General features: G+C 33.6%; 1 protein-coding gene across 1 annotated transcript in view; it reads left to right on the top strand.

Moving 5' to 3' along the window:
• LOC119835849 (adenylate cyclase type 6) overlaps nucleotides 1-15,562 on the top strand; it is a 111,160-nt gene extending 95,598 nt beyond the window's left edge. Inside the window, exons 15-29 of the mRNA XM_038360886.1 lie at nucleotides 191-288; nucleotides 5,903-6,059; nucleotides 8,484-8,581; nucleotides 8,662-8,746; nucleotides 9,275-9,391; nucleotides 9,699-9,767; nucleotides 10,062-10,222; nucleotides 10,613-10,752; nucleotides 11,100-11,209; nucleotides 11,675-11,894; nucleotides 12,338-12,469; nucleotides 12,852-12,976; nucleotides 13,356-13,511; nucleotides 14,125-14,254; nucleotides 14,470-15,562. Of these exons, the coding sequence (XP_038216814.1) occupies nucleotides 191-288; nucleotides 5,903-6,059; nucleotides 8,484-8,581; nucleotides 8,662-8,746; nucleotides 9,275-9,391; nucleotides 9,699-9,767; nucleotides 10,062-10,222; nucleotides 10,613-10,752; nucleotides 11,100-11,209; nucleotides 11,675-11,894; nucleotides 12,338-12,469; nucleotides 12,852-12,976; nucleotides 13,356-13,511; nucleotides 14,125-14,254; nucleotides 14,470-14,870 (2,199 nt within the window). The 3' untranslated portion in view covers nucleotides 14,871-15,562. The remainder of the gene's footprint in view (nucleotides 1-190; nucleotides 289-5,902; nucleotides 6,060-8,483; nucleotides 8,582-8,661; nucleotides 8,747-9,274; nucleotides 9,392-9,698; nucleotides 9,768-10,061; nucleotides 10,223-10,612; nucleotides 10,753-11,099; nucleotides 11,210-11,674; nucleotides 11,895-12,337; nucleotides 12,470-12,851; nucleotides 12,977-13,355; nucleotides 13,512-14,124; nucleotides 14,255-14,469) is intronic.
• The last annotated feature ends 6,880 nt before the right edge of the window (nucleotides 15,563-22,442 follow it).

The raw sequence follows: 22,442 nt of genomic DNA, 5'->3' as shown, positions 1-22,442 counted from the left end.
TTGCTTTCCAAACTGGTGGCATTTCTTTATTTTGGGCTATTCAAAAGTGCTCCTTAATGAAGTCTAGCTGATATATAGTTTGAGTTTAATATTTAATCTAGTACTGGGCTAGGTACTAACTGGACTGGAATAATGAAAACCGGCCATATCTACGCTTCATTACAATTGATCAACGAACACTTGTACGCAGGATAAGAAGCCTCAACACAACTTCTCTCTCAACGGCAACATTTCAAAGGAGATGCGGGTGATGGGACACGGTTCGCAGCACGGCAAGCACTCGTCAAAGTAAGTTGTAATGATATAATTATTATATTATGCATCGGTTGATCTGAGCAATTGACAACGCGAGTGGACAAACGTATTGCGTATAGGTAACGGGTGATGGAAGTCTGGAGGTTAAGAAGTAAAGGGTTGTTGATTGTAAAATCTACTTCTTTTATTTTTACCGTTTAAGTTTTCAGTTGAAATGGGGATTATTAATGACAAATCTCCCACATTGCTTATTTTTAATCGGTCACAGAATGAAATCTATCAATGAGATTTGAAATAATAATTATAAATGATATACATAATATAGTGTACAAATTACAATACCAGATAAGAAAGCAGTCAATAGGGATATTGTATTAACGCGGTCCTATCAATGACAAATGATCTCTACAAGACAGCTGAAAAAATAATTTTTCCAGGTTTAAGCAAAAGGGCAGTTCTTTAATAATTATTAATGCATAGATATTGTATTTCACTATTGCATAGATATTATTCCCATAGATTCTATATTTCCACTTCGCTTTTATCAATATTTACGTACAAAATCCTTAAAGGTCTTTATGAAGCAAAAGGCATTAATCGCATCTGACCGAACTGTAGGGTAATTTATGAAAGTCAAACCAAGGTTTACCATCCTGGTGTTTAGTGTTGGGAGGTGGCGTTCAAAGGAATTCAAATTTACCTTTAACGCTGCAGATTAAAACGAATATATCACCGGAGGACATGTCACTTGATGACGTCTATAATAATGGCTAGCCAAACTGTGATACAAGCGAATCCCACCACATCGTTCGCCAATTTCACATCCATATCAAATCGATAGAATGTTGATAATCTACTGCAATATAATGCATTTAATTTGAAACATTATGTTTCGGTTCAACAATTCCCGCCAGATTACAATATCGCGATTTATGATTGATTATAGCTAATCTGACGATGTTTACATTTTACGCTGACACATATAAATCGTAAAAGTATTCAACTATAGTCATTAGCAATTTTGAAATTGAAACGTATAGCGATTCTAAAAATTATACCTGAATCTTAGTCTATATAATATCCTTATGATACGTGAAGCAAAAACTTCGTATCCCTTTTTAAAAAGATTCGTACTTTTTTTTAACATATTTTTTAACATATTTAAATAAACATTAAAAATGTTAATGTACGAGTCAAGCACGCTTCGGCAAGCGGCAATTGGCCCAATTTCGCACAGGGAAGTTACCACACTCCCATAGAAGATCGGTGTAATATTACCATACTTGCGTGTTTCGTATGGAGAATAGGGAGACGGAGCTCCCTTTTTGTACCTCATCCTTTCAGTCCGTTTTTCCAGTCGTCAATCCTTTCCGTCTTTCCTTATCCCTCACCTCCTTATCCCTTTAAATGTTGCAGCGTAGCACTGGATAGGAGACTACGCAGCATAATGTGCTGCATGTATAAGGCAGACTTAGCACTGATTTTCAGTAATTCCCTATTTCGCTGTGAATTCAGTTTGTTAAAACAGTTTTATAACAAACAATTTGAATTTAATTCACGTTCCTACCTGAGATAAGACGTAACATTCTATTAATATGATGATGTCATGAAAACGATGGAAAAATTCTGAAGATAAAATTCTGTTTACAAATAAATACTGTTTATTTGTAAACAGTACTTACGTTTCTCTGCATTGCTACAGTTCAATGAAAATAAATATGGCGAACAAAAAAAAATGGGGGAAAGAAATGTTAAAATAGCGATTTCAAACACTAATGAATATTTCAGGACCACTTGTTTGAATGAGAATCGTTCATGAAAAGTTTTATTTTTTTTTTTCTTGTAAAGGGCCATTGTTTGCGAATACATTCGCTGAAATTGTTTCTGCAATTTGCGAATGCCCTCGGCCTTAAATTGTTTTTAATTAGTGAAGCAGAGGTTGAGCTATAACGAACGTCATTTTATATGAACAAACAGATTGCATTATTTCATACAGAAGAGCTGTTGAATCATTTCATAGTTGAATATAATTTTGACAACAATTAATCCCGATCGCTTATTTTTGATTAAATTAGCTGCATGCTGCAATGAAATTATTACAAAAAATTTTGTTAATCAGCTCAAAAATTTCAACGAAACGTAAGAATATGATATCTGAAATGAATGAAATATCATCATCATCAGCCCATATATGTTCCCAATGCTGGGACACAAGCCTCCTATGAGGGTCCAGGCTATAATCCACCACGCTGGCCAAGTGCGGGTTGGCAGATGTCACATGTCGTCGAACTTTTTCGATTCTCGGATATGCCGGTTTCCTCACGATGTTTTCCTTCACCGTTCTAAGCAGTGGGAATGTTATCCACATGTGCAGATAAATTGAAAAATCAATTTATTTCTTGCACGCTCGCCCGGTCTCGAACCTCGACTTATCGATCTTGAAGTCCGAGGTTCTCACCATTGAGCCACCACTGCTATATTAAATAAAATATGAATAAAATATAAATTAAATAAAATATGAAATATGTGAAATATTCCAACCATGGGCCCGATTCCAAAAAATGTTGATCGTTGGATATTTAAGTGTTCTCTAAGCTATGAGTTATATTTAATATTATTTAAATCGAATGATTCTCTAATACCTCAACCGCACCGCAGAATTTGAAAAAAAAAAATACAAATAGTAATTATTCAATGTTTTTTAAACTTACGCAAAAGAAAATGAAAACTTTTTCCGCTCTCTTATAAACAAGTTTAATTTAAAGCAAATGCGAATAGATACTTTCTGGCTTGTAACTTCCAATCAGTAAAAATCCTATAAATAAAAAATAATAAAAATAAAGTTGATAACGATCCATATAGCAGTCAATTCAATTTGGCATAATATGAATGAGTCTTTATTTAATACTTCTAAACAATTCTATACCACATAATATAACAGTGTACACACAGCTTTAATCTTCGAAAACTGCACCGAGCTCGATACTGGCTTTAAGTGTTTGTCGACGTCTTTACGAACTTTTCAAGCGATGAAATTTCAATTCTACGATGCTTAGCCTTAACCTAACTTCGTCCTTCGTTGTTTGTGATGTTTTGTCTCTTTCCTTCCTTTATAAAAAAGGAGAAACAGGTTAAACTGTCAACACACACAACTTCAGAACGCTCAAGCGATTGCCAATGTCAAATATATTGCCCTTCTCTCCTTGTTATAAAAAAAAATTGTCCAATTGTTGTGTACAACATATAAAGAAAATATATATTTTTTTTAATATGATATCATTATTATAAAATATTTAAATTAATTCAAATTGTGGTGAAAACAAATTCAAATGCCTACGAAATGCGATGTTGACAGTTCACTGTTCGTCCCGCTAAGTGGATTGTACGAAGCGCCCGGAAGATATAATTTTTTTTAAGTTGATTCTACGTCCGAATTAATAAATTTTCCAACGGCTTTTTATAATTGAAAATTTTCTCCCGGAACTTTGGGAGGTGTACACAATGGCGCCGTAAGATAACTTGTGTCAAGCGGTGGTGTATTTATATATATACTTATATATATATATATAGTACCTGGATGACCGAGCTTTGCTCGGTTTAACTTCGTGAAGTTAGATTGTTTATAAGCGTTTTTTCCAAGATCGTTTTGGCATTTTTAAGTGAGCACGTGCATTAAGAAGACACAAAACAATATAAACAATTAATCTAACCTCAAAGCAAACACTCAGTAACTTCGTTACTTAACAACGCCATTTGCTGGAACTTTAATTATTCACCAAAAAAATAGTATTATTATTCGCCAATAGATGTCAGGAAGAAAAAATAGTATTAGTATTATTATTCGCCAATAGATGTCAGGAAGAGTCGCTAAGTTTAAGTCGATAAATCACGAATAAAACATTTTCTAAAAAAGATTCCTAGCTAGATCGATTTATCGTCCCCGAAACCCCCTATATACTAAATTTCATGAAAATCGTTGGAGCCGATTCCGAGATTCCAATTGTATATATATATATATATATATATATATATATATATATATATATATATATAAATTCGGGGTCAAATTCTGTACATTGAAGATTTCTAGATTTTTTTTTGTGGGGCGATTTGCGATTTATTATAATAAAATGCAATTCAAAAAATTTCTGTCTGTCTGTCTGTCTGTATCTCGAATGAGAAAACGTCTGAACGGATGTGTGTGTTTGTTGCTCTTTCACGCAAAAACTACTGAACCGATTGCAATGATATTTGGTACGTAGAGAGCTGGACAACTGGTATAACATACAAGCATTTTTATCGCGATATTCCTACGGTATACGGACTTACGCGGGTGAAACCGCAGGGCGCACCTAGCCTTCAATATATACAAGTATTATCAAAACGCAATTCTGTTTGTAGACTCCGTGTCTCTGTCTATTTTCTTAATATCATCCAAATAAACGTCTTCTTTAAATTGCTGTTATAGTTTATATTAGCCGTGAGAAGTAAAAAGACGTAATAAGCGAACAGACGTTCGATGTTCGAAGAAACGAAACACAGATTTAGCAGTGTCAAATTGACAGATAGTGTTCTATTTCACGTTTCCGACACATATTTCATATGCGTTATAATAGCGAAAACGTAATAAAATTGTTTTCGTTCTATACGATTTATTCCCATTATTACAATTAAATTACATCATTAAATAATTTTGCCGAAATAAACTAAGAGCAGAAACGTGGCATTGTAATGAGCGAGGGCTTAATTGAAAATTATAAACGCGCAAGGAATTGTGTGGAAATTATATTATGAACTTTGAATATAATATCTAGTAGAAAAAACGTTTAAAATGTATTATATTTAATTGAAATATATTTAAGTGTATCTCGGCTATTTCCGAGCCTTTCTTTGACTTTTTTGCGTCGATGATCAAACAATATTTTTTTACATTTTTTTTTATATTATATAATATTTGTTGTGTATTACGTATGAGAAGATATCTTGTGTGGTTCAATAACAGTTTATTTTTGCATGGGTTCGATAGACAAGCCATTAGATCAGTGGTGAATTCCATTAAGAAACAGTTTACCTAGTAGGAAATGACGATAAACTGTTTCATAAACTGAAAGAGTAATATATGAGGCTTATATTCCATATACCATAGTATCGGTTTTGTTTTCAAAACTATACTTATATCTAAATATCCAGCCATCCTCGCACAATATCTTCATTTTTTTATCAATCATTCTAGAGAATTACATCAGAGTGCCTTTGTTTATAAGTTGAATAATATAACAATATCTATATAATGATTCTCAGACAGACGATTTAGTAGCATGGAACGGAAGTTGGCTAGACATTGGCGGATGCTTTTAACGATATCCGTACAAGCAACAACTTATAATTGAAATAAGAATTAAATATATAAAGAATAGAAAAACATTGATCATGGGGTGGAATTCGAAGCGGTGTTATTTTGCCAAACCATGCAAGCATGCCTAGCCTCTCGGCCACCCGTGATCCCGCCCCAACAATCGACTTTCTTCTATTCTTCATCGGTAGCATGTTCTTTTGGGATCAAGAATTAATTACTGCTATTAATTTAAGAAAGCTATATTATTATTACATTACTTTAGTTATTAAAAGATAAAACGTCTGTGTTTAGGATCGGCGTCGACGCTAGCAACGACAACAAGAAGCCAGAAGACGAGGTCAACGAATACCTGATGAAGGCCATAGACGCACGCTCCATAGACCGCCTGAGGACGGAACACTGCAGGCCCTTCACCTTAACCTTCCGAGATAACAAACTGGAGAGAAAGGTAATACATAAAATCAATAAATTAACTTGCGCATAATTTAGGAACTTAGGAATTTTCTCACGAAGCATGTGAATGTTTGTAGGCGTTATACAACCCCCTTAAACACTAATTTCGCAATATATAATTAATTATTGCCAGGAGGCGCACGTGCTCATCCGCAATAAATATAACCGGACGGATATAAGTGCTAGTCGGACAGGCGCACTGCACTTTACCGCATATATTCTGTAAAAAAATCGGCAGTTATATTTCGAAAGCGTCGATATAAAGGAACCTCTTCAGATTCATTTTAACATATATAATAGAAATAAAAATAAACCGAATTTATAGCATTGTTTTTATTTATCAAAATTTCCTTTTTAATTCGTTACATTTCTTTCTAATTAAACGTGTTAGAGAGAAAAGTTAATCGCAAAAATTACAATATAAATCGTGCAATTTAAATTTTTCTAGGTCGGTGCTATATTTTCTCAACTCGCAATAAAGTTTAAAATTTAAAACAATGTTAGTTAGTTACTTAATTCGAGCGATTAATTTATACCCGGGAGTCCTTGCAGCGGTGGATTTTTTTAACTTATTTCATGCAAAGAAGCTGCAAATTACTCGGGGCTAATTGGAAAGGGGCCAGTTGGCAGCCACTGTATTCCAGAAGTCTAGATTGAACGTGCGGCACTTGGGAAATTCGCTTAAAAGCCTGAAATGTAGGTTGGAACACATCTTACGCATACTGATAAATGGACTTTATTGAAGTAATTGTCCATACATGTAATTGTCCATATATATATATTTACTAGCTGTGCCCCGCGGTTTCACCCGCGTAAGTCCGTATCCCGTAGGAATATCGGAATAAAAAGTTGCCTATATGTTAGTCCAGTTATCCAGCTGTCTACGTACCAAATTTCATTGCAATTGGTTCAGTAGTTTTTACGTGAAAGAGTAATAAACATCCATACATCCATACTTACAAACTTTCGCATTTATAATATTAATAGGATAGGATATAAATATATTGGATACTAAAGACTTGGGTATGTGATGTTAGTTGATGATGGACTTAGTATCTGGGCCATTAAATTGGTAGATAATTGTGTAATTAGTAAGTAATTTACGGTAATAATGTAAATTTCACTTATGTCCTAATTTATTTATGTTTTTTTTTTAGTTTACGGTCTTTTTTATATACGTATTATTTTATACATGACAATACTAAGGACCAATAATAACTAGTACATATAATATTATTATGATATTGGTTTTCTTATTAGGCGTAGGGAAATGCCCTTCCCAGTTACTTCATCTCTACGTCCATAGTTCATTGTGAAATGTATTAGTCATTTTATTAACAACACAAAAAAGGAGCGTAATCCCCTTTCGAAACTTCGAGATTCTTTCCGTGTCATACCGACTTGTAACGAGGTAGAGATGCAAAACATGAACTTTTCCTCACTTAGCCTACGCCGGCTTCACCTGTTGAGATGTACATGAAGAAAATACAAATATGAAACTTCTAAATACAAGTTTTATAAAAAATAATATTAAGAAATTAAATCTTTTTAAAGGATTTTAAACGCGATTTATTCTTTATATTATTAACCCGACGTTTCGAACACTTTACAGCGATCGTGGTCACGGGGAGACTGGTCTCCCATTTTTAATTTGTAGATGTATAATACTCGCGTAAAATCAAACACAAGAAAACATAATAATAAGATTTTTATATGATTTAACTTCATGGGAGGTAGGGACGTTGTATGAGTCCATTAATATAATTTTGGTTTTTATTGGCTTTTTGTGTGAATCCTATTTATGTATCCTGTATCATATTAGATTAAAGATAGAAAGTTTATTTAATGCACACTTATTATTTTTCAGTTGGTTAGTTAATGCGTGTCTTTATAATAGAACTTATAACAAAATCAACGACTTATAAGTAACGCTTTATAGGAAATTTTCAACGTTCGATGTGAATGAAATAGATAGCTATATTATTTATTTTATATCATTGAGGTTAAACATGACTGATTGAATTTCAACCTTAAAATAGACGTTTAATTTCTAACAAGCTAATCTTTTTGGATATTCTATGAGGGTAATTTTTAGTATTGGAAGACCCATCTAATTTGTTATGTGATCGTATATTTTAAATTAGTCAGGCATTGCATCCGTAAACAGTGCCATCAATTTCACGCAGTATATATTGCCGGATCAGTTTACAAACATACAGAGAAATGGGCTGAAAAATTGTGGCTTGTTTATTTCGGTCGGCTTTAAAGACACACAACAACTAATTCTTCAGAATTTATAATACGTTATACGATATACTGCCTCAGTTAAAGGTGCAAGTTCAAATACATTTTTCACACGCCCCTCACCACCGATACACACGCTGCGTTCGTTTCTAGATCACAATTATTTTGTTTCCAGTACATTGCGGAGAGGGACAGAATGCTCAAGATCTATTTCTTCTGCTCGATCATCGTGTATATCGCAATCGTTTTCATCCAACTGGTAGTATACGACATGTGAGTATTTATACCTTCATATTTTAGTGCGGTAAATGATTTTCGAAGCAATGAAGTAACAGTTGCCACGTTTTCTGTAGAACCATCGGATGTGCTGTCACTATGCTGCTATGCGCTTCGATCGTTTTGAGTGTGACATACATCGTCGTCTGCTTCGATTTTAAGGTCTGTAAATTTGGAATACTTCTTATTTTCCTTTTTTGTTCATCATGAATTATCGGTATCATAAGTTTGTTAAAAGCTTTTAACGATGTGCTGTTTTATTTATCTGAAATCTACACTGATACTATTGTATATGATTAGCATGAAGAAATGAGGGAGCATCGATGTTTAATAATAATAATTATTATATGTCTCTATATATATAAAATTCTCGTTAGTTACCATACTCCTCCGAAACGATTGGACCGATTCTCATGAACTTTTGTGTGCATATCGGTTAGGTCAGAGTCGGCCAACATCTATTTTTCATACCCCTAAATTATAATAGTAAGGCATAACAGCGTTTGCCTGGTCAGCTAGGAAACTTAAACTTAAACTTACAATAACTTTTAAATGATATTTGTTAAAGCATCTTAATGTTATTTTGATACCTTTACATTTTATGGCAATATTTGAACTCGAATCAACGCTTTCAGACCTCCATAAACTCTTTCTACTTCATTTATTGTATTAAATATTTTTACAATGCAGTACACGATGCCGAAACTGCAGAGGTTCTCCGCTAGTATCCATAACAACCGGACTCTGGCGCAGCTAATGTCGTTCTTAGTTGTTGGCGCTGTCGCACTGCAAATCGAGGTCGTTATGGTAAGATGAAAATGGTTCCATGATACCTAACATATATTAATTGTGTGCAAATTGTAGCTGTACTCCGCTAGTACCAAGATATTAAATCAGGTCGTAGAATTCAATTAGTGATAGTTAAGAGTTTGAAGTACCTACTCTAATGTTTGAGGTAAAAAAATTTAATCGGAATACGATGATATTAGATATCGTATACATTGTCAAAATGTAACTGTATTTACTTTAAGGCACTATGATACAAATTTTGTTGACCGTCCAAAGCGAAAACGAAATAGATAAAATGTTATTTAATTTCTTTACTCCGTCGCAGGGAATTCATCTGCTGTCGCAACCATCAACGCCCGTCGCCGGAGATGACTGCCCACGAAGCATCAATGAAGTACGTTACCCATTGTCTGTCCTTCTTTCTATATAATATAATTTATTATTCAGCTATACACTGAAATGGAGTCTCTCGTCTCTCCTTCCCAAAATAGGGAAACAAAAATAAGTAGATATGTATATTAGTAGTTATATAATTTAGTAAATATTAACGGGCAGTGATAGTCTTTTATCATCAGGCGACCCACTAAAAAACTACAACGAATCTTAGTAGATTCGTTTTAATTAGTTAGTAAGTAAGGACTTTATACATATAAATATCACTGATTAAAAAAAATTGTACCGCCACCAGCACTACCTCCAACTGACCCTTTTGGCGATGTTCCTCTGCGCCGTGCACCAGGTGCTCATAACTCTGCTGAAGACGATCCTCTTGCTGATTATCAGCGCGACGTACATTGGCATCACCATACAGAAGTTTATTTACTATCAAAAGCATTACTACAACAACCAGTAAGTATTCCTATGGGTACATCTTATATGGGTGCGCAGGAAGGGCTCGTAACCCAATGAGAATTTGGAAATCCTACCGATAGATATGGCCATGACTCATGAATCGTTTGTTTTCGTGTAATGTAGCAATAAAAATACCTGATACATTTGAGAAAGTATGGATAAAAATAATGAATATTTACATTTATACCGCTCTTGTAACTTTAGATTTGATTGAGATTGCACATACAAAAAAATTTCTTAATGATATCGAATAAAAATTCGAAGTCTTCGATATCTCTTATTAACTTTCACAGAATATAAAATGCACCATCTTCTTTCACGAAGCTCCAAATAAAATAGAAATTATTTGGTTAATTTATTCTAAAATTTTCCATTGCGTTTATATAGACACAAATGCTCAGAAGATTGGAACCAGGATTTGACGAATATCGTGGTGGCGCTCGGCGCCCTAGTCGCCTTGCTGTTACACTCCCAGCAGACTGAGAGCACCTACCGTCTAGACTTCATCTGGAAACTACAAGCTAATGGTGAGTTTTGTGTATAATTTTAGAAGAGTAGCAGTTTTTCAGTCCGTAGGTGACAAGGAAGAAGGTCTGCGCTAGAATGTATTTAAACAGTTGCATAACAACCTGCCTTAGGTGTTAAGAATTCATTTATTTCCACCTAGACGAAGACAAAAAAGAATTGAGATTAGTTGTTAGTATGTAATTGATGTGTCAACTAAGTACCTTAAAATCTGTCACAGCTTTTTGTAAGATTCGACAAATATTTTAATAAGCAATGTAATGTGTCCCGTCAAAATCTAAAAATGGCTGATTTTTTTTTACACGTACGCGATTATACAAATCTTCATTACATGTAAACTCTTGTACAGATGAAAAAGAAGACATGGAACATCTAGAGGCGTATAATAGAAAATTGCTGGCGAACATTCTGCCGGAACACGTTGCCCAACATTTCTTATGCAGCGATAAAAACTTCGACGTAAGTACCGAACGATAATAAAGTTAGGAGTGCAGTTTGAAATTTAATAAACGTCGATACAGCTGGCTTGACTCAATTTAATCGCGTACCTATGAACTATTGTTTACTTTAATTATTGCGAACTAGCTTTCCGCCCGGGTGTTTTGTCGTGTGAATGCCAGTTTTATTAAAAACTACCATGTAGTTTTAAATCCCCAAGATGTTGTGACTTAGCTACGAATAGCAAAATTTCCTTTCCAAATGATTCACTTCTCCCTGAATTTAATAATATGTATTCATTATTTATTAAGAAATTTTTAATTTTCCTTAGCTTTTAGAATATGGGAAATTTATCGTTATAACTATAACTACCCAATGGTGTTACCTAATTTCACTACGCACATAGATTGACCCCCGAAAACGATTTATAGAATTCCTACGGAGAATACAAGCTGCACTTTATTCCAACATTTAAAACTCTTACAGGAGCTATATCACGAACAATGCGAATCCGTATGCGTGATGTTCGCTTCGATCCCCAACTTTTCGGAGTTCTACGTGGAATTGGAGGGCAACAACGAGGGCGTGGAGTGTCTCCGCCTTCTGAACGAGATCATTGCCGACTTCGACGAGATCCTGGCTGAGGAGCAGTTCAAGTACATCGAGAAAATCAAGAGCACAGGCGCTACGTATATGGCGGCATCAGGTAACTTTGATAGGAATTTGGGTGGGTTTATGAATGTAATTAGTAAGCCGTGTTGAATTGTATGGAATGGTTAGTGATGTATGTATTAATATTAGCCCGATAAAGATGAACACCTTAGCGTTAAAATTAACATGCCGATATAAAATAATTCCCATTAAAATCAAAAGATAATTTTCTAAAAATACCACTTCATAATTTTTTTTTTTTTTAACTCTAATGCATATATTTTTTAACATCATCACAATTGTGTTGAGTTTCAATGGATATTTATACATAAGTACAAGCCACTTTTCAATGCACAAACAACTATTGAGAAAATAAACGTTTTAAACTCGGAGCAAAGAGTGTCTCATTGTTAAACTGATTCGTATAATTGAAATGTATTTTATTTGTAATCTTTACCTTATAAACGCCATTTAACATGTCCCCAAATATTCTACCAGGCCTAACAGCGGCTACGAGGGACCTGCGCGGCTTCCGCCACGTGACAGCCATGGCAGACTACGCCCTGCGTCTCCGAGAACAGCTACAATACGTTAACGAGCACTCATTCAATACGTTCCGTATCAGGATCGGTAAGTGCCACTGATGTTTCAATGGTGCGAGTTTACAGGATAAATCGATAGCCGCTAATGAGACAGTGACACTCTTTGAGCTGTTGAGATATCTGATTGAAGAGTTCACTTTTGCGTACTTGTAAGTGGATATCGAATATCATTACTGTGGTCTCGCGCTTACTGAATACTCATATTTCAATCAAATTCAAATCCAGCTTAAAGATTTAATTAAGCTAAAAGTAAAAGAGGTAATGGGTATTCAGTTGTCAATGTACTAAAATTATCGAGTTCTGCGAATGTTGTTTGCATTACTGCGTATGTATTTCAACGTGCGATTGTTTAAATTTTTTTTAATATGTGAATTAATATGTGGATGGACATGATGTTTGGCATCTTACAGGGATCAATATTGGGCCCGTGGTTGCCGGTGTGATCGGCGCTCGAAAGCCGCAATATGACATTTGGGGCAACGCAGTTAATGTCGCCTCTCGTATGGACTCGACTGGACTTCTAGATCACATTCAGGTGATTTTGATAAAGGGTGTGCCCATCTGAGGATGTTAAAACCTGCCCTGCAGTAGAAATTTAAGCAGGATTCCGGTATTGAGTAATTGATGCTAAAACTGGGAAGATATCAAATTATATCATGGAATTTTATGTGTTTTTTTAATTTTGTATGTTAACAATTATTGTTCTTCTCAATGTTATATTCAGATTAATTTTCAAGTCCATCAATGCTTAGTCAAAACAGTCATAATACACCCAATGCTGTGCGACAATTGTGGTACCACAATGTAACTTCATTAAGATCCATTGTCCCATGCACGCAACGCGAAAGTATCCATCAATTTACATAAAATTCTAGCCGGTTGTTTATTATAGTGGCTTTGCGAACGTTCTGTAGGTGACGCAAGAGGTGTACGACATCCTGTCGAAGCGCGGCTACAAACTGCGCTGCCGCGGCACCATCGACGTGAAGGGCAAGGGCAACATGGTGACTTTCTTCCTTGACGGCATCGGGGAGACAGCAATCATCAACAGCACCCATGATTTGTATGCCGTAAGTTGAATGGTTGCCTGTTTGTGGGGATTTGGAACTTGTTGTTTCGACCGCATAGTTTTCCAAAATTCTCCAGCATTTCTGTAATTAAACCAACCTTTTATACTTTCCCGTGCCTTAAATCTTGGTACCAAATTTTATTCAAATGAGGTTAGGTGTAATGAAGAGACAGACAGACAGACAGTGTTACTTTTCTATTTAAAATGTATGTGGGAATATAGATACTTTGAAATTAAATATTTGTTAGACGCAATCATTTTGATTTTACGCGCGCAAATATATTCAATATACTTCGATAAAACCGACATTTCATTACTAATTAAAATGTTTGTCTAATAAAAATTTCCTATGTAGCATATATAGGTTTTTTTGTTCATTCCTTCTGTCGGCTAACAATACGTATAAGTCAAATGTTCAATATGACGAAATCTATAGCATAAAGTAAAATCGCACTCTAATACTCTAGCATCCATCCAAGTCACGACGATATAAATATTTACAAAATTTAGATTTAATACAGAATACTGTGATTAATATACTCTGTCTTTTCTCTCAAATAGTAACATCATATGTATAACAGTAATGGGTTTCAAAATGCGTTCCATCATTTCAGAATCCAACACCGTCTACGTCAGGAACAAGTGGTGGAAACCACGACAAACCAGAGCATCGACCCTTAGAAACGCTCTCTGAAGGTCACACGGATGAAGACGGGCCCTCTCCTAGGGCATCGATACCTAAAGGTAGAGATATGCTCAATATTTTGACTGTTTTCTTGATCTTCCCATTCCCAAGCAGGTTTCAGGTTCAAGTTTTAACGCTAACCATGCAGTACCTTTATATAGATAGTTGATGAAGACGTGTTTTTCACAAAGAAACGACTGTAGACGGCATGGATATAAAAACACTATTACACGGTCTGGTTGTTCAGTTTTCAATTAAATATATATAATTTCAGAGGAACAAGGAGGATCGAGCCCAAAGGTCGGAAACGAGGCTACATCATCCCGGGACAGCCTCGCCAGCGCCGTTCGGGCGAGAGTGATGAAGCAGATGCAGCGGCCACTCTCCCTCGCCGACAACCCTGGCCTGCCAGCGTTTATAAACCTCCTCCAATCCAAGGCTTACTCCGCCGACCTTGGCACGGCCGCATACTTCGGCAACAGGAAAACCAACTTCTCTCTCACGGACATTAAGAAACCAGCAGCTGAGACGCAGAGCAGCAGCGACATCGAAGGATTCTATGACGCGGAAGTGCCCCAGCGCGCGGTGAGCCTCGCGGACTTTTTGTTTCGAAGGAAACCACGCGGCAACAACACACCAGTTAACATCATCGAAAATCCCATGAACATCGTTTAAGGCCTTCACCCCACGATGTTGTAACATACCCTGCTTATGAACTAATCGAAATGTACTTAGATTTAAGAACCCTGAAATGACACTCACCGGATTAGACGAACCCCGGACTGGACTTTATCGGATTTGACAAATACAGTATGTGACAACTTTGCAAGACTGAATGACAATGAACTTTACGTTGTAGAACAACACAGGCATTGTAAATTCATTCAATAGAACGAATTTATTGATATTAGTATGCGGGAATTGGATTATGCATAACGAAGGTTGTGATACTTGATTCGTATTCTACGCGGGATGATACGCTTAATAGAAAAATATGAGACCACGGGTACCGTCAATTGTATAAGGATTTACATAATGTTGAGGATAGAAGCGTGCTATAAGATGTATTTAGATGATAAGGTTATTGTAGATTGTAGGATGATATTATCGTGACGATGATGTTTAACAAAGTTGGGCGGTTAGTTTGGAATCGAATTTCGTTTATGTATACCAGTAATAATTCTGAACTGATTTTTAAGGTCTGCACTTGATGTTTGAAAAAAAACGATAAAGTCATACATTATTTAAGAAAATACACTATATTTTTTATTTATTTAGTCTATCAAAATTTTGTAATAATTTCCTCAAGTTTTGAAATCCCAAATAAGATCGTCCTCGGTCTTCTGGCATACATCTGTTAATAATTATTTGTTTATCAAATAATGTATTTTTTTTTTAATAAATTAAACACTTTTCAACGGATTTTAAACGCAATTTATTCTTTACAGAGGTTTCGAACACTTTACAGCGAGCGTGGTCACGGGGAGACTAAGATGTTATATGTCTTGAGGGTTATACAAAAATCGTTGGTTGTGAGCGAGAGAGAGATATAGGTGGCGGTAGTATATAACATCTTAGTCTCCCCGTGACCACGCTCGCTGTAAAGTGTTCGAAACATCTATAAGGAATAAATCGCGTTTACAATCCGTTGAAAAGTCTTTAGTTTCTAAACGTATAATACTCGCGTAAAATTGAACACCAAAATATTAATATATTCTTCTTCTAATATCTACAAAAAAATTTTTTTATCAATTAAAATATTTTTCTTCTAATAGATGCAAATAGGGTTGCCGTAAAAATATAATATTATTTTGTATTATGTATGCATGTCACCGGAATGTTCGTCATTTCGCTAATAATTCAGTGATTTTTTAATGACATATGTATGTATATATTTTTTCTTGATTATAAACTTTGCTATAGTTTTTTTTGGCAACCCTATTAATATATGTGCAAAATAATAATACATTAATATTTCATTCGATACCACAATCTTCGACCGCTAAACAGATGAATGGAGGTCGATCTCACTTGGGAACTTGCACTATATTTTTATGTTTTTTATGAAATTCCACTGACTCTCTAGCCAAATGAACGTACTTCTAATAAAAAAATATTGTTTCAATTTATTTTAATGATACCTTGCTTGCTGAACTTATGTATATTAAGAGTGCAGACCAAAATGAATTCTTTTAAGTACATGCAATTTCTGTTGCGTTGTTTTGTTAGAAATTCGATTATTGGCGCGTTAAAGAATTGTCATTTGAAATGTTTGTTTGAAAGTCATGGGCAAAGGTGAAATCAAATATCAAAGTCAACCAAAGGAACAATCTCAACGTAAGATAAGAATTGATTTGAAAATAACCAATGTAATATTAATATTCTCTATGTGTAAATAATATGCTTTTTCCTTTGTAGTTTATATTATAGGGTATCTTTATTATGTAAATTTGTGTATCTTGGTGAGATTTTTTTTTTTGTTTCTTTTATAAATTTCCAGTAAAAATAAATTTTTATAATTATTTCAACGAATTTCAAAACGTTGGTTACACCTTCATTAATTTTGTCTACGATTTCGGTTATTTATGGCATTATTTATTTTTATTTGTTGTAAATTCATAAATATTATTTTTTACTATTACGATATAACATAATATAAATAATATTAAATCAAATTTCCATAGTTGTCTTATCCCATATGCGATCACGTTTGTCTCGTTTAGTATATCTTGTATTTATATATTTTTTTCACTATATCAAAAGTTATGTTTAAATTCAGTGGAGGATTTACAAATTTTCAGGATATAGGCTGAATAGTTTTTGCCGCCCTTGCCTTGAGGCAAGGCAAATTGTTGACAATTATTATTTCATACATTATTTTTACAATGCAACAATTTCGTTGAAATTGCATGTAAAATAATTTTTCGGTATATTTTTGAGCTAATCGAAGCTCAGTGATGTATGGGCGGGGTTATGTATGCTATTTACACAATAATGAACATTTGGTAAAAAATCTTTTTGATTTCTATGAGGTGAAAAAAAAAAAAAAATTCGTTCCCCAAATTTGCCGCCCCCCAAACTTGCCGCCCCCCAAATTTGCCGCCCCCAAAATTTGCCGCCCCCAAAATCTGCCGCCCTAGGCTCGAGCCCACTGGTAAATCCGCCACTGTTTAAATTGTTGCCATTGATCCTTCCAATACTGTTTCTTTATTACTTTTTTTATTTTGTTTTTGTCAACTAGTTTCTCAATCCTATTTTTACTCCTTGCCGTTTATTTTTTGCGAGACAAGTGTGATTATGTAAATCTATCATTCCATTTTTTCAATAGAATAGTTAAAATAGTAAAAGTAATGTTATATTCCAAATTATTGATGTCTGTAGCTCCATGATAAATGTCATAAATACTACACGTAAGTGAAATAAAGAAAAAAGCCAAAAAAAATACAAAATACCAAAGAACAAAAAAATGTATTCGTAATAATTTTGTAAAAATTTATTTTGTGGAATTTAACTTATAATTTTTTTTTTTTTTATTTCCGTTAAATTTATCTATAATCTGTACTATTTGCTTCAATATTTTTAATATTTTATCACATTATCCACATTGCAAATGCAGCGTGTCGCATCGTGCCTACCATAATGTGGCATTTACACAATCGCGACAATAGCCAGGCGTTTAGCGAGGCTATTGTAAGAAGTACACTCGCTGTTCGCTATATTAAGGCCAGTTTTTCGCACGTAATGAAAAGGACAGTGGTTGGTCGACTCTCATAGATGAATGGTTCGTTGAATCACAAGGCAAAAGGCAAATAGCGAGCACAAATGAGTAAATTCACCACGTCATGTTAGGCTGCACGGTCGTTTCATCGTATTTTACAGTGAGAGATACGGTACAGCATTTACCTTTGTGGATAACCTAATTTTAATCTTGTTTGATTACTGTATTTAACGGAGCATGTCATGCTAAATGTTCCATTAAAACAGTACTTATACATTTAAATTATTCTCTATTATAAACGGTCGATTATAAATTCAAGTAAGTAATTAATTAGTACATAAGATAAGGTTAATTATTCTATTTTCATGTGATCCATTTTATGAGCCTTCTAAATCTATTTTTGACCCCAGTATTTTTCGATGTTTTATACAAGTTTGCATAATATGTATGAACTATGAATTGTGCCAATGAATTTCCAAATTAACAGTATTAATAAGTAGTTATTTGTATATTTATTATTTAACAATATTACAATGTTTTATTGCATAATATTTAAATTACCTCTAAGGTATTTCTATTGTTTATGTGCTCTAATATGAAGATGTACAGAGACACGACATGGAGACATGAAACAAGAGCCTTCATAGAGATTGTAAATAATATTTATAATATTTATTCATAATTGGATTTGTTACGCCAAAGAATTATTCTTTAAACAAAATATAACTTTATTGATTTCAAGTACGTACTGGCCATCATAAAGTTTCTAAAATAACGAAAGAGTCACAATTCGTCTATTTCTTTTTTGTATACATACATAATTGTCTATATACATCTTCGAATTATTGCAATAAGTTAATGTTAAAAGAATAAATTTAATTAATCGAAATTATGATGTTATGGTTATATGGCATATTTAGGTCTGTTACACAGCATTAAGATATTATGTCTTAACTTAGTTTAAAACAGATGCATCTGGTACTTGAAGTATAAATAATGTGTTTGATGTTTAGATTTAACGAGTCGTACATAATAGCGCTGTGGATGTAGTCGAGTGTGAATTTTATATGCGTTAAAATACTTATTATTCATATCTTAACATGTATCCTTTAATTGGCAGTGTCTTTATTTTCTATCTGTTTTATCTGTCATAATTTGCTCTAATCACGTCACTTCGTTTGAATTCAGGCGTTAGAAAAGTTTATATAAAGATGGATGTAATCAAATTTTATACTGTAATTATTTTAAATAAAACGAATTATACGCATAACAAAACAATACAACCTCGCACTCGACTCTCAAACGTACGGCGCTACGGATAAGCATTTATTACTATTAGTTATGTGAAAGCTAAGCTACGTTTTGATAGTAATTAGTTCTACCCCCAACATTCCTCTTGTGTGTCCAATCATTTCGCTTCTTTAAAAACTGTTACGTTTCTTAGTGATGTTGTAACACTGTCAGTTCGTCTTATTGATTAGATTATTATTAGAGTACATAGTTTTAATAATATTATAGTGTAAGATAGGTGTGAATTCAAATTTAAAATTTCGAATTGATACATTTACAGTCTGTACTTTATAATTAATATTTAACTATATGGATAAACTTATCGATATATATCTATATACATTATATCCCTCTGGCCCTTAATGTTAGCTGAGCTTTGCTATTTTTGATATTTTTATTAAATTTACCTCGAATATTCTTGATATAAGTACCTACTAGGGCGACCTACATTTCTGTGATTTAAAAATAATTCCTAAATGAACTTAAAATAATTTGCATAGTACTTTTTTATTTAGTAACAGAACGTCTAAACTTACTATCGGTTTATGCCGCATAAAGCACAGAGTATCCATAAAACATGCACTTCATTTTTATTTACGTTTCTAAAATGTATCCGAATATCTTTAAGTCTTTTTCATACTTTATACACATAGGTAATATAAAAATATGCTGGTTGGATTCTGCAATATGTTTTTATTAAAAAAAATACAAATTCTGTTTTATTTCGGTTTGTAAATTTATGAATACTCTGTATTTTTGCGCGCCAAAATTTACTGCAGCTTTTATAAAAAGCTAATTACGTATTTAAATAATATATTTGTGATTTGATGCTCTACCTATATAATTGTCCATTATATTATTATTCTCGTACTTAAAAATAGTTGTTGCGCATTCGTATCTACGTTATTGCAATTTTAAATTTAAAATATCATTCATTCACTTTATAAGAACCAGAATGACGGACAAGTATCTTAATAAATAAAAAATAATAAAAAAACACGCTACCAAAATTTCATACAGGTGAATATTGAAAAGAAGTATGACAATATAAAATTCAAATCAAAAATCACAATTCGATGTTATAGCATCTTAAACCACATGCAATGCTTCTAGATGCTGCCTTCTGGTTCTTATTACATGAGATTTAAGCGATCGCAAAAAAATTGTATCCATTAGTCAATCATATTATTACCGTAGTGTCTCAATAATTGTACCTAGGTAATATTGTGTAGTTCTTGGCCTAATTGGTGTCTGTTTATATCAATATTCAGTACCTTCATATTAAAAGCATGTGTATCGTGCCTATTGAGTACTCTATGATCTATAATATACATAAGTAAATGTTATCTAATTACTTACTTTGAACCAAATTACATACTCGGTAGGTATATTTTACCGCTGTAATATTGGCATCATAATATTTTCAATATAAAATCCTCTTTGCGGCACTTTAAGAACTATTTATACAAGGTTTTCTACCTACTTTTTTATATCAATCCTACTTTCATTTTATCATAAAGTCAGTTACCGTATCACACTTATGCATTCCTAAACGATAATTTAATCTTAAAATCCTTTCCGGTACTTTATAAATAATGGGTTAAATAATCTACTAAATTAAATTTATATTTAATGTTGAGTTCTCGGAATTATCCAAAGTTGAATCCGTTTAATCTAAAAAAATATTAAAAGTAGATAATATGTGGGTACTGAATGTATTTTTTCATAAAATTCATAAATCTAAATCATATTTATTCGGTGTATTTATATGTCTATATAACAAGTAGACTACTTAGATAACAATTGCAAAGAAACGTTAAAGGAAGAGAGGGAAATAACAGCGTTCACGGAGATTACTTCATTTTATGTCACATCAAAATAAGGCCACCTCTTTAGCCGTGTTCTTTTTTTTTTTCAAAATTTGCAATAGAGTGCTACAAGGATCTTTTAGCTCGTGGTGCGTTGCGAAACTAAACTAATGCCGACATGTAAAACGTAATTGGTTGACAAACCATCAAATCAAAATAAGAAAACTTCTTTTTTACGCCGTGTTGTGTGTTTTTTATTTTTTTGCAATACATTGCTACAAGGGTTTTTTGGTGCTTGGCGCGTCGTGGAATTAAGCTATAGCCGTCTTATAAAACAATATTAATTTGTAACAAACCATTGAGATTTTCTTAATGCGTTTATGAGAAAAGGACATTGGTTAATACATCCACTCAAATTAAATAAAACTCTATAACTTTACAAAGACAGACTAGAAAAGTGAAATGTAGTTTTATATTTCACTTTTATCTGAATTAACTGCGTATTAAAAATAAAAGGGAAACACAATTGTATCTGTAATCTCAGTAAATTATTTTAATGTGACATAAAAGCTCGACGGCAAGATGGTCTGCGTTTCTATGTAATTTCAATATTATATTTAAAATAAATGGTGTATACGTGTATGTTTGTTGTTTTATTTTCTCTAGCCAATTACCCACCTTCGGTAGATACCAGGAGATACTAGGTTCGATGTTAAGATTCAATGTGATTTTAAAACCGATGAGGGTTTTGACATAATATTTTACCTAGTTAACCCACGAAACGACTCTGTTTTCTATTACATGGACTGGGAAACACGAGGAAACGGGCCTCCGGCTCCCCCACTCACCATACAAAACATGCTACTTACTAGCATGCTATTGTTTTACGCCGATTTTTTGCGGGGGTGTGGTACTTTCCCGGTGTGCGCTGGCTAAATTCGTTCCGAAGTATGCTCAACTGTTGCTTTTAATAAAATAACACGTAATTACATCTAAGTGATCGAGAAAATGCTTTAATTACATTACCGGTCGACCACCGTTAAGTTTTGGAAGAGATAATTTCTTATGGGTTTGTAAGCCAGTTTGTTACGTAACGCGTTACTGTGCCAGTTTCGCTTTTGAACAGGCATACGAAACTTGGGATGCCTCCAAAAACAATACGTATATTATTCATAATTGAATTAAATATTAAAAACGTACACACGAGTATTGTTATACTTTGTGGTAATAAAGAACTAAACAACTACATTTTAACTACCGACGTCTCTTGGACTGATCGTGTACGATGTTATTTATGGAAAAAATTTACGGTACCTTCGTTTGGTTCTTTCACGACGAAAGAACTAAAGAACTATTTTGACTCTCTATTTTGAGCTATTGCGTTTTGTATAAAGTATATTTTGTCGAGTTCTACTTCAATAATTTCCCGAT

The sequence above is a fragment of the Zerene cesonia genome, chromosome Z (assembly GCF_012273895.1).
Source record: "Zerene cesonia ecotype Mississippi chromosome Z, Zerene_cesonia_1.1, whole genome shotgun sequence".
Taxonomy (NCBI): Eukaryota; Metazoa; Arthropoda; class Insecta; order Lepidoptera; family Pieridae; genus Zerene; species Zerene cesonia.
This window is presented reverse-complemented; position numbering and strand designations above follow the sequence as displayed.